Source organism: Lygodium microphyllum, chromosome 17 (genome assembly GCF_053477565.2).
Source record: "Lygodium microphyllum isolate KBCC chromosome 17, Lygodium_microphyllum_v1.1.10, whole genome shotgun sequence".
NCBI classification, from domain to species: Eukaryota; Viridiplantae; Streptophyta; class Polypodiopsida; order Schizaeales; family Lygodiaceae; genus Lygodium; species Lygodium microphyllum.
The window spans coordinates 2,996,149-3,010,086 of NC_141151.1; the positions used below are offsets into that span (position 1 = coordinate 2,996,149).

General features: G+C 41.6%; 1 protein-coding gene across 3 annotated transcripts in view; it reads right to left on the bottom strand.

Moving 5' to 3' along the window:
- The window catches only part of LOC148021512 (uncharacterized), an 88,075-nt gene extending 75,545 nt beyond the window's left edge, over window positions 1–12,530 (bottom strand). For all 3 annotated transcript variants that reach the window (XR_015694335.1, XM_087696913.1, XM_087696914.1), the window contains exon 1: window positions 12,278–12,530. Coding sequence is in view for 2 of the 3 variants with exons in the window: in XM_087696913.1 (XP_087553039.1) it covers window positions 12,278–12,325 (48 nt within the window). In the remaining variant the exon portion in view is untranslated. The remainder of the gene's footprint in view (window positions 1–12,277) is intronic.
- Window positions 12,531–13,938: the final 1,408 nt, after the last annotated feature.

Sequence of the window (13,938 nt, forward strand, 5' to 3'; positions counted from 1 at the left end):
TTGTCCTATTGAGTATCTGTGTCCCAATATGGGAGAGTAATAAGAGATGGTCAAAACCAAGACCTTCACAAAACAAGCATATTATCCCTACCATTACTGAGTGTCGGTGAAGAAGAAAAATGACTAAGATATGGGTATAGCAAATAAGTGAAGCAAGCAAGACAAGCAAAGCAAGCAAGCAAGCTAGGGAAAAACTGCTTGCAAGATTGCCATGTGCAATGCCATAAATATTTATTTGCATTGATTGTTTGATGCTGTAATTAAGTTGTAATCAAGGATTTACCACCTATCCACGAAAGGAAGGTTGGTTTCACTGTTGTGGTCGTACACAGTGTTTCCTCAGTGGAAACCCTAGCAGTTTTTTTCACACAAGGGATGCTAGTTTTGGGCCCAACAAGGTGTCCAATGACCAAGATTAAAGTGATAAAGTGTGCATTTTCAATTTATGTGAATTTTATGCTTGCCGTAATTAGTACTTAATCAGGTTATTTACCACCTATTCAAGAAGAAAGGCGGATTTCAGAATGGATGGATGAAGATCAAGGTGGCATTGATGCTTCAAAGGTGGCAGTCCAGGACTGATTCACCCAGGATAGTTGGAAAGCTCCTAGGCGACAGACATGTTGAGTAGAAAGCTTGCATCAAAGGCAACTTAGCAATTTAAGAGCCACACTATTCTTCTTCCAAAAGGCCTCACTTCTATTGAATAGGCAATGGGTTAGAAAGACTACAGCTAATGTCTGCATCAATAGGTGTTGGCAGAGGTGGCAGCACTAGGTATGCAAACACCAAAAGAGAAAATGAAAAAGGTATAGTGGCAATGGCTCATGGGGCAGCTAGCCAAGCAAGAGGAGTTCAATGGAAATGTGGCTAGTGGTGGATAGTCACAACGACTGATGGCAATGGGGGCAACTTGGCTCTAATACCATTCTTGAGCCAGGTACGGAGTAATTGCACAATTAGTTGGTAGAGAATGAAAGATAATGAAAGGTGACCACGATGAATAATGCCACACTTGTGTGCTAGTGATGTACAAAGTGTCTTTTTATAGTAAAACCTAACTCTAAATGGTTTAATCATCATATGAAACCCTAACAATAGTGCCATTTAGAGTCTCGTACACTCCAAAAATAACTACATTGAATGATAGTTTAAATGCCTAGAAAGCCCGAATCATGGATCAAAGGGCATCAACACATAGCCCATGAAATGAGCTACAAGGTTAGAGAGATTGGCAACAACCTCCTGAAACATAAAAACCCTCTTGGCATCATTCTAGATAGTCCTGTCAAGATGATGTATGCACTTACCACTAACAAATATATTGAGGTCATGAAGAGGAGAGAAGAGAGACATCGTCAAGAGAGAGGCTTTCTCCACTTACAATATACACTGTGTTGAGCTAAAATACGCTTTACAGCTGATTAGTGTTTTCTAACAACCCCAAAACACACTTAATTAATGAAAATGCAAATTTGGTGCACAATTCGAGAAAGTTTCAATGGTCCCCCAAAACCCTAATTTTTACACCAGCAAACATCTCTCCTATTGTCGCTGACAATTCTCTCCCTCGAGTGCAGTTTTCAACCTTTCTCTAGTGGTATACTGTTGTGTTTACTAGATTTCAGCCTCCGAGTGCTGTGTTTTGGTGACCAACCTACTGCCCTTCATTATTCAACACTCTCTCATCTACGATTGGTGATTACTGTACTTGGAATTCATCTCCGGTGGACATCACTCTCCGACATTGCATTGCTCTGCCCTTGGGCATTCTATATACTCTTACATTCATTTACAGCATTCATTCACTCATAGTTTCTTCTCTCTGTGTTTATCTCTATGTTTGAGTTTTGAGTTTTTGCATTTTGCGTTTAGAGTTTGAGTTTTGATTGTCTCTGTCTAAGTCTTTGAGTTTCAGTCTTGGTCATACATGTTATGTTTCCTCAGTGCAAACCCTAGCACATCTCCATACACTGCTCCTATCACGAGGACATGAAATTTCGAGATCCTTTAATCTTGCTAATAACATTTAACTAAGTTGTAATCAAATGTGCAAGGTTATTTAGCACATGTGATGCACATGGCAATTATTTTATGATAACATGCAAAGGACCCCAAGGATACAGTGGGTGTCAAAGGTAAAAGTTATGATAAGTTATGCAGGCTAGGCTTTGGGGATTAGTTAGTGTCAATTTTGACCCTAAGATAGCTATTTGGCCAATAAGTATTGGTGGTGACACTAGGGATTAGCATTAATTAATTAATTAATGCCAATCTAAGGGTCAACAAAGGTTGGGGACCACTCCAAGTTGCAAATGGCCTAGCCAATTTAATAATGAATCGGCACATTTAATTTTGGGCAGGGCTAAAAGGACTAAAATTAATTTATTGGATTACTTTATTCTAAAAATTAATTAAATGGTTGGATAATGCTGAAAAATGGGTTCAAAAGGCTGCCACTTAGGAAAAATACCCATGCAAACTAAGAAAACGTTTTTGAGGTTGGGTCTCAACCATTCAGCTAGTTTACAGCTTGGGATGAAGAGAGAGAGAGAGAAAGAGAGAGAGAACTGTTGGTTCATTTTCTAATCAAAGAACAGCAATTTACTGCAAAAGACAACCTTCTTGGGGTCTCAACAAGTAGGGGACAACAAGGAGTCACCTTCCAAGGACTAGCAACAACATTGCTGATCAGGTGACAGTATTTTGGAGGTGTCTGGCACTAGGTGACTTTTGGAGGTGTCTTGCAACAAGTGACTGCATTAGATGTAGGCTAGAGCAAGCAGCAAACAGAATTTAGGGTTTTCGCACAAAGAAAATCAGATCTCTCTCTCATCTTGGCTTTCTCTCACCTTCTCCAACCCATTCTCAAGAGATCTCAGCATTTCTCAGTCATTTTGAGTAGATCTCAACCAAATTTGGTAGACAGTAAAGAGATCTATGCTATAAACCCTAAATTTCTCCCAAAATTAGGGTTTGAAAGCCACTTTCGGAACCCGTGCCAATTGGTAAAGGCATTGTATATTGAATTCAATACCTGCAATTTGTATAATTGTCAAGGAATCCAGATGCCAGCCCATTCATTGTAATTTGGGGTAGCATTTGGCCAATTGGTGGTTCCATTTGTGCAAGTCCTAGGTGAAAGTTCTGTTGTACTAAGAAATGCACTTAGCCGCTTAAACAGCCCCAAAACATGCTTATTTTAGCCAAAACCCTAAAATGGGGAGCGGATCGAGAGAGTTAAGTGGGAGAGCATCTAGAACCTTAATTTTCTATAAATAGGCAGCCAGCCCTCCACTCTTCTCTAATCTCGTTTTTGCAGATTTCAGGTGTTTCAGCTTGCTGTCCACACCTCGTTTGCGGAGGACATCTCAACCGAAGCTGTCCATTGCTGTCTCCATCAGTTGGCACCTGATTTCCAACCCTCTTCATGCAATTTGGAGCTGATGCCAAGCGACTGCTGTTCTTGTGCAGACCTGCTGCCATACAACCTGCCACGTCATCACAGTCCTGTTGCTTGTGTTTTTTGCCTTTCTCTCTCCTGCCACGTCTCTCTCGTTCGAAGTACGACACACTCTCCAGCTCATTACCCCTGCCCTAATCCTTGAGATACAGGAGTTCAAGGTTCAGTATTCATTCACTGCATAGTGTGTTTACTGCATGAGCATCATATTATTCAGTAGTTATATCACTTCATTTATTTACTGTGTTCATTGTCACTGAGTTACCCTAACCCTAACTGTGTTTTTTTATCAGTCTGTGCTTTGTCGTACGGTTTCCATTTATGTTTCTGTGTTAGGGCATTTCTTTACATGGTATCAAAGCCTGAAACTCTTTGAGAAACCTAGGCTTTTAATCTGAAAGCTCTACACAAGAAGCAAGAACTACAGTAGGTTCAAATGACTTTGAACACAACAACACCGATTCAGTCTCCAAAACCAACTATGCCGAGAACCAAGCGAGAGTGGGCCGATCAGCTTGCTCCACAAAGTTCCAACATGGTGGAAGACACTTCTGATTACATGAAAGAAAAGCTAGGCAAGTTGACCTTTGAAGAATACAAACTGATCATAGCTTATAGACGAAAGAAGATTGATGCTGCGCGTAAATGTGATGATATTGCAGGGCCGTCGAGCCCATCCATTTCACTCCGTCCACTCCGATGCAGGGTACTTTAGATTTGTCTTTTGTTCCTTCTTCTTTTACCTCTTCTACTTTGCAATATTATGGTAGAGATCATGTGGAAGAAAGAGTCCAGTTTGCTGACTACAGAAAATATCCTCTTGAGGACCAATTCCTGTATATTAACACACGTCGTGGGGATTATAGGAAAAAGCCACGTACCTCTTCTTCTACCCTTCCTCTTTTCCGTCTACTTCACAAAATCAAAATGAATTCGGTGTTCCTTTTTCTTCACTGTATAGTGCATCATCATCTTCACATTTTCATTTCCAATCATTAAATGATAAAAATGAACAAAATGAATTTACACCTTACACACCACATTTTCAAAACCCACCCATCCCACCACATTCTTCCACTACTTCTCCACTTCCATTCACACCATTTACATTTCCATTTCAGACACCTCATGTTGCACCACACATCACACCGGGGGGTCATGGAAACATGAGCACATCCTTTAGGACCTCATCCTTACCTCTACCGAGTGGTGTTCCACCTACTTCATACACACTTTTGGGATCATTGCAGCTTGGGTATCCCCCTCAGTCTCTCCCGAATGTGGATCAGTTGACTCCACAGTTTGCCTTCATAGCTTTACCTAGTGGACCTTCTAGTCATACTCTTGTGCCCTAGTCTCACTTTGGACCGGGCTTCCCTATCCCAGTGCCTCCACCTACACCAGCACCTTATGTAAACATTCACGTTCTAGTGTCTCCGCCTCAATTGGCACTCATTGGACGTTCACAGCCTATTTCTACCTACCCTTCTTTAACCCCTCCTCCTTTTTATCAGACACATCCACCTCCACCATCTTACCCTCCACAATCTTATCCTCCACATCCATCTTACCCTACCTACCTAACACCTCATGATTCTAGCTCATCTTCTGCCAAGCATGCCTTTATTGACAAGACTCATTTTAACGGGTCAAACTTTACTACTCGGTCGAACTTGATGAGACATGTCCTTGACTCCCATAACCTATGGGATCTTGTGCAGGGGTTGAAAACCCAACCCGATCCCACATTTGTTCCATACGAGGTTGTCCACTCATGGAAGGCCCACTATTGTTGAGCTGATGCAAGGCTTATTGCCTAAGTTTCATTCTCAGCTTCAGCATTTTAACTTAGCGTCAGAGCGATGGGCACACTTGACTGACCGCTATGCGGCTCAGGATAGAACCCGTCGTATTTATCTTGACCATGAGCTTCAGCTTTTCAAAATCACTTACAGGGATGACTTGAAAGTCAATTTGGCTGAGTATCGGCGTCTCCTCGCTGAATTCTCCACTACGGGGACTCCTAAGTCCTTTGACAATCAGGTCACATTGTTCCTAAACAAACTCCCCAAGAAATACATCAATTTTGTGGAAGGCATAGTTTCAAAGCCTACCATGCCTACATTCTATGAATTTGAGTGTCAGCTGTTGCATTACGCACGGTTGTTCGATCAATTTCATATGAATTCCTCTTGAGAGGGGGCTCTTATTGCTCATTCTCAAAAAGGGCAACAAGGGAAGGAAAAACAAAACCAAACCTCCACTCAAAATCAAAATCAAAATCAAAATCAAAAGCAAAATCCATCCGGGGAATCACAAGGAACATCCCAATCTCTTAAACCTAGGTGACAGAATGTACCTAAGAAGAATAGATGTTGTCAACATTGTCAAAAGGTTGGCCATTTTGACGACAAGTGTCGATCAAAGGCAAGAGGCACAATAGCAAAACCTAAGTCTTAGACCGCCGCTCCTCAGTCGGGCAACTCCCAACAAGAGAGCTAGAGTTCCACTCGACATAACCTAGCACTTCAGCTCCTATTTGGATTGTGGACAATGGAGCTACACATCATATGACTCCTATAGCAGACATTTTCCATTCTCGAGCCCCTGCAGCCAGACGGATCCGTGTAGGAAACAACTCCTCGGTCAAGATTCAAGCTCAAGGTTGCATCAATTTTGCCACTGACAAGGGTCTGGATTTGGCTACGCTCGACAATGTATATCATGTCCCTCAGCTTGGGGTGAATTTGTTATATATTCAATAGCTTTGCCGGTTGAGGCAACCGATTTTCTTCACGGCAACCACAATCGAGATACTTGACTCTCTAACTAGTTTAGTGATTGCTCGCGGTGAGGCACAACCTAATGGCCTATACCACATGACACTTTCTGACCGAGCCGACAACCGAGGGCTCCGTGTTCCATAGCTTCCAGGCCTTAGCCACATCTTGGGAGCCTACGAACAATGAGAGTCTTTGGCATTTTTGCTTAGGGCATCTTGGTTATGACTCACTTGATGAGTTGTCACGCCATGAGCTGGTTGAGGGCCTTCCATGCCTGAAGCTAGCTCGAAATGTCTATAAAGCTTGTCAGCTCGAGAAGCAGCACCGTACCCCATTTCCTCAACAGACCTCACATAGAGCTGAGGCGCCTCTTAGATTGGTTCATGTTGATCTTTGTGGGCCGACATCCACTACTGCCTTAAATGGCGCACTATACTTCTTTTTGATAGTGGATGATCATTCTAGATACATGTGGGTGTAGTTCCTCAAGCATAAGTCTGATGCTTTCACATACTTTTCTGCTTGGGTGCTGCTGGTTCATAACTAGACCGGTCGTCGTGTCGGTTACACGAGGAGTGATAGCGGTGGTGAGTTTATCTCCCACGAGTTCTCCGAGTTTCTACAACAGCATGGCATTTCTCGCCAACACACCTCTACCAACTCCCCCTCTCAAAATGGAGTCGTAGAGCATAGAACCCAGACAGTCATGGAAATGGCACATGCACATACCTATCGCTTTATTGTAGGAAAACTTCTTTGGTTAATTCACACTAGGCTAGATTTAGCTTGCTCAATTAGCATACTCAGTCAGTATTTCGTCGCACCCAGAATGTCACATAGGATTGCATGTCTTCATGTGTTGCGTTATTTGCGGTGTACTTATTTTTATGGCCTGACATATGGTTCTAGTTTATGTTTGCAAGGGTACGCTGATTTTGATTGGGCACGAGATCTTAACATCCAACATTCCCATGGTGGCTACCTCTTTACCTTGGGCACAGCTCCCATTTCTTGGTCCAGTCATAAGCAGGAGACGATGGCGGCTTCCTTGGTCGAGCCTAAGTACTGGGCTCTCTTCGATGGCACCACCGAGGTCATCTATCTGCAGAGTTTACTGGCAGCACTTCATTTTCCTTATGTCTCTCCCACTATTGTCTACTGCGACAACCACAGTGCCATTGCCCTTGCGGCAATCCAATCATCACACCACGGACGCAGCATGTGGGCGTCCACTTTCACTTTTCCAGAGAGCAGGTTGAGCTAGGCACTATTCACCTAGAGTTTGTGCCTTCATCAGATAATTTTGCAGACATTTTGACCAAAGCGGTCAACCAGCCAATTCTTTAGTACCTGCTACCCAAGATCTTCGCCTTGGGTACACCTTCCCCTACTTCTTCAGCTTGACGGAAAGAGGATGCTTTCCTCTTGCTTTTCCTTCCAGTTTGAGAGGGGACGGCTTCTACTCTTGACCACGACAACGATAATGCTTACAGTTTTTAGACATTACGTTCATTTATTCTTTTGTATTGTATTATGGACATTTGTAACTTCATTTGCACTGTCAGGATGACCTGATTGTAAAAGGGCACTTGGACAAGTGAACAATTCCCCTGCGAGGGCACTATCCAAGTGGCACCATTGCATAGCATAATGCATGAGCATGATATCTTGGATCTCCCTTTGCATTACCCCATGCATTGGCATTATGTTTATATAAACATGCATCTGTGCATATTTATCCCTCTTCGATCTTTTGGAGTAATCGACTCTAGGATCCACCATATTCATGGCATAACACATGGCAATTCTCCTAAGGGCAGTTTCCCTACCCTTGCTTGCTTCCTTGCTTTGCTTGTCTTACTAAGCCCACCATCATCTTTTTTGCCTCTCCCCATATTCACCACATGATTGGCACACACACACACACTTTTATCATCCTTAGGCACTTATCCTAGTCAGTGTGAGGAATTGACTTGCTCGTTTTGTGAATGACTTGGGTTTAAAACTCTCTTTATCTTTTCCTATCTATAACTTAATCGGCCGCTACCCCTATATTACTTATATATTTTCAAAACACTTTTCAAACAACCACAAAAAAAACCAGTCCATTGTTGTTTCCATCCGCCTTTGTAGTCTATATCAGTTCCAACTTCTCACTGCTACGTTTGCTGGTGTTCGACATTCGGAGACTGCCTTGCTACGATTTGGAATCTATTCAGAGTACAACACACTCTCCAGCTCATTACCCCTGCCCTGATCCTTGAGATACAGGAGTTCGAGGTTCAGTATTCATTCACTGCATAGTGTGCTTGCTGCATGAGCATCGTATTATTCAGTAGTTATATCACTTCATTTATTTATTGTGTTCATTGTCTCTAAGTTACCTAACCCTAAGTGTGTTCTTTTATCAGTCTGTGCTTTGTCGTACGATTTCTGATTATGTTTCTGTGTTAGGGCATTTCTTTACAAGTTCAAGGGGCAATTGACCCAAATTGATTGCTGATTGTTGCTACGACAAAGAGGCTTTTGGAACAACAAAGGAGATTGTAAGTCTCAGCTTGTACTCATTCCATTAGCAATCAAGTTAAAGAAATACCGAAAGGGGCGCCAGACTTAGTTCCAACAGGGTGTCCAATGTCCGAGATTATTAAGGTAATTTGTGTATTTTAAGTATGTTCATTTGTTGATTGCTGTAATTGCATTCTTAATCAAGGAATTACCACCCTTTCCAAGAAGGAAAGCTGGTTTCAGCTCCTATCCCTTCAACATACCATCTAGATAAAAACCCATCTACAACCGCAAGGGAGGTGCACAACAAGAACCCAGAACTTTTCAGCCGAAGGAGAGTACACCAACATGAGATATGTCCATTTTCTCAATCAGAACCCACTAGAATCGGTAAAAGGTAAACAAGTTGTATTTTCTAGTCATTTCTTTCTTTATCTCAACTAAGAGGGAAGCTATGGGCACAAGTATTCATCATAACCTTGACCCGTACCAATATGTGAATATTAATAGAGGTGGTTTAAGAAGAAAAAAATTCAAGTAGCATCTCTCATTCAATTGTAGATGCAACTTCGACCTTTGGAAGTTGGTTTCCCATCCTGCTCCCCGTCACATGGAAAATCCCAAAGTGGAATCAAAATAGACCGTGCCGCGCTATAGGATCGGCTGAACTGACAAGCTAGATCATTTCTTTTTATGAGCTTACAGGATTCTATCCTAGTGCATGTTTGCAGATTGAAAACTACTGCAAAGGTGTGGAAGAAGCTAGCATCTTTGTATCATCAAACAACGTTTGCCCACCGCATACCCCTTAAGAAGAAGCTTCAAATGCTCAATGTCGATGATTCTCTTCCCATGAAGGACCACATCAACAAACTAGAGGACATGAGAGATGAACATGCATCTCTCGAACCGACTATATCTTCCAAGGACATGGCTATGATTATTTTGACTCAGCTGCCATTTCCAAAGTTCGATGTATTATACACTAATCTTCTAACTTGGAAGACCTGAGATACACTTCTTTGGGAGGATCTTGCTCCACTAGTCTTCAAGCATGACAAGCACCTCAAGATGTAGGTGCCAATGGATCCGGCTCCACGAAGGCTAACACAACAGGTTCAAGAGGAGAAAAGAAGAAGGAGAAGCCCAAGGCCAAGAAACAAGAGCATAAGAAGGATGATTCAAAGGATTCCAAGCAGAAGTCTAAATGCCCCCACCCACTGTGACAAGGGCACTTATCCAGAGAACTGCTAGTAGAAGTACTGACAACTCTTCCCTTCCATACGAGAAGTGAGGACCATTCCCCTATTGCCAGATCAGCATACTTCTTCGGTCAAAGTTCATTAGATACCAAATTTGGGCTTTAACCTCTTGTCTGTTTACGGTCTTACACAGCTAAGTACCCATGCCATTTTCACTAAGGATACCATCCTTGTGGAGGATGCATCTACCAAAACTGCTCTTTGGACATGTATATAGGAGGGTGGACTTTGAACACTCACAGCCCTTGTTGCATGGTCTTCACACGAGCTTGGACCGCTTTGGCATGCTCATTATGGGTATTTAAGCCTTGATGCTATTCAACAAGCTGCTTGAAAGAAGATGGTGGAGGGGCTTTCCTCCCATTCATACTCTATGTCCCAACTGCTCAAGGAGCAAGCAGCGTAGATACAACATAGATAGCCTTCTCATATAATCATTGAGATGTAAATAATTAATGATATAAGAACATATGAATCACGAAAGAAGGGAACCAAAATCCTGCAAGCACCAAAAGCAAAAGCTGCCCCCTCTCATCCCATCAAATAGTAGAAGGGGTAAACTATAGCGACCCCCTCTCCCCATTATGCTGATGTCGAAAGGGAAAGGTCGACCAACGCCGATCTATTAACAAAGGTAATCAAGGATCAAATATTGACCATTTTCATTACCATGTCAGCATGGTTGTCTAAAAACGGCACAAACTCTAGGTGGATGAAGCCTAGCTCCACCTACTCTCTAGTAAAATGGTAGTGTGCTCCAACATGCTTCATTTTGTTGCTAATAATGGCATTGTCGACAAGTCCTATGGCACTCCGGCTATCACAATAGATCACTGTAGGAGTTTCACGTGGAAACTACAACCCCGCCATCAAACACCTCAAATAGATGGCCTCGGTAGTGCCATCATATACTGCTTGGTGTTCAACCTCAATGGAAGATGCAACTACAATTCTTGTTTTCCACTTCATCAAGCAATCAGAGCCAAGCCGAAGGAAAAGATATAGCCTCCATGGGAGCATATGTATCTAAGTCTTCAACCCAATCAAAATCATTATATCCCTACATGGTTAATCCTTGATCAAGTGAAATGCCATATGCATAAGCACACTTAATATACCTTAATGCACATATACATGAAATCCAATGAGACTACTTAGGTGCATTGAAGGATTGACTAAGCATGGAAATAAGATAAGCAAGATTCCGATGAACTAGAATGAGTTAAAGGAGCTTTCCCACTGCCTGAAAACAGCTATGGCATATGCACATTGAAGGATGAAGCATCAGAGTCCTAGCTTCACAATAGGGTCTAGTGGAGTGCCTACTAGTCATGCACCATGAGAATAAATTTGATAAACTGATTGAAGGACATACTCTTGCTATGACACAAAGATACCCTCTAAATGTTGCATGAGCTCCATACCCAAGAAATAGGAGAGAAGACCAAGGTCAGTCATCTTGAATGTGGAGCTTAATTGTGCCTTTAGATCGGAAATTGTGATACATATGACCTAGTAATCAAGAGATCATCAACATACAATAGCACATAGTTGACCCCCTCTAGCATAGATCATACATAAAGATTGGAATCGTAAGGGGATGAATGGAAGCTATAAGATTTTAAGAGCTTACCCATTCTATGGAACCATAATCGAGGTGTGTGCTTCAGACTGTCCAGAATAGTAATCCCAACCAAGGCTTTGAAACCCTTTAAAAGACTGGTAACAGTTGCACCAATGCTATAGATCATCGACCCAAATAAACCTTGTGCGGTTACAATGTCAATGAGTATGCTATTGATGCCATCTTGTATCAAGACAGCTAACATAATGCATTTCTATGCAATTCAGCTGAAAATCAATCTGTGCCCTACGACTAGCAATATTAATTTTGTTAAAATCCTATTGTCTAACCACAAACAAATAAATACCACTGTGAATTGTCTAAATCCCACAGTCTAACCACATACAAATAAATACCACTGTGAATTACTGAAGGTGCACTGAAGCAATGTTGCAATCAAAGCTCGGCTCAAATCATGATGTGTTTCTTTTTACCAAATGCCAAACAAAAGTGTGTCAACAATTTTGCTCCAATTTTCGACCCACAGGAACCATGCATTCGGACAAACGAGATGCAGCAGAGTAAAGCCCGCATAGACATGGAAATTCTAAAATGGCATACTATTCTTGGATCTTTGATCCGCGAACATTGTATGATTGTATGATTTTCCTATCGACTGTGTCTTTGGCTGCAATACCTGGTACACATAAGGTTGAAAAGGAGTCGAAAGCGCAGGAGCTGCCATGGATCGCTCTCTCTCTCTCTCTCTCTCTCTCTCTCTCTCTCGATTCGCACTGCGGCGACAGTCTGGCGAGTCTACTGCCCAATGCAGGAACGACGTTTAATAGACCCGGGCAAGACGCGGGTGTTCCTATGTTCCACAGCGCACCGATCTTTACTCTCGCTCTGTCTCTCCCTCTCCGTCCCGCCGACCGCCGCCCCCCACCTCACCCCCGAAACCACACCCTCATATGCAAGTTTATTCCAATCAAGGTGTGCAATATACCCTAGGAACATCTAAAGAGTGCCTTCTTAGGAACCACGTTTCACACACAATGAGGCACATGCAAGGAATATATCGACTATTTTCAACATTTGCAACCTTCTTTTGTGTGTTGCATAACTCTTACAACAGTTACAAAACTTTGGAGACTATTTAGTACATTTAACATGCTGTAGATAATCGGAGTGCAAACACTCTTCTTCAAGTTTGTGTATGCTTCACAATTGACCTTTAACATCAATATCCTTGCTTCCACAAACTTTCTCATTTGCAATGTAACTTCAAACTCACCACATGAAACTTCCCTTATATAGGTTTTCCACCATGCATGTCCTTTATATTAAAATAATTTCACTCTAGTCCATAATTTGACAAAGGGTGCAAAAATACAGTCACTCACAAAATATATATATAGATATAGAGAGAGAGAGAGAGAGAGAGAGAGAGATATATATATATATATATATATATATATATATATATATATATATATACATATATATATACATACATACATACATACATACATATGTGTGTGTGTGTGTGTGTGTGTGTGACTATGGTTGCATTTTTTCTAACAATTATCCCCAATGACATTAAGGATGTCTATATCAAGGCAATCTTCTATATATTTGTTAAAATATATTACATACGCATGCATACATATAGGCATATAAACTTTCTTAGTTTTCAATCTCTTTTATCACTTGAATACTAAAAGATGGAGCAAAAGTGAAAGCACAAGCAGAAGCAAGAGCTATGGAGATTCAAGCAAGAGAGAGCAAGACGGTACATGAAATTACAACAATTACAATGTGTGACCTACCTTCCTTTATTATATTGTAAGGTAAAGAAGAAAGAAAAAGGTGACAGTGATGAGCGGTTGCTATCTACAGTACATGTGTGTGGGTGATAAGTATAAGTAAATGTAGGTGGCTAGGCACAGGTGACCTTTAACCCCCAATGACCTCCCGCTTAAAGGTGAACATACCTAAGTGTGGAGAATACAATAAAAAAGTAACAAAGTACAAAGTGTACATAGGAGTACAATAGGATATGGAATAGACATCATCTCAACTAACACCCATCATCTTCTTAAGAAAGACATAGTGTTTCACTTAGAGACTTTTAGTGAGAAAATCTATTGGATTCTCGTTAGTCAATAGCTTAACAAACTCTATTTGTTTGTTCTCAACCACCTCTTCATATAAATTGATAATGGACCTCAATGTGCTTGGTCTTTCCATGAAAGACCAAATTACAAGCCAACTAAATGGCACTCATAGAATCTGAATGCAATGTAGGAGTCGTAGTTATACCAAGCTACTAGACACAGCCTAACCATAGGGCCTCTT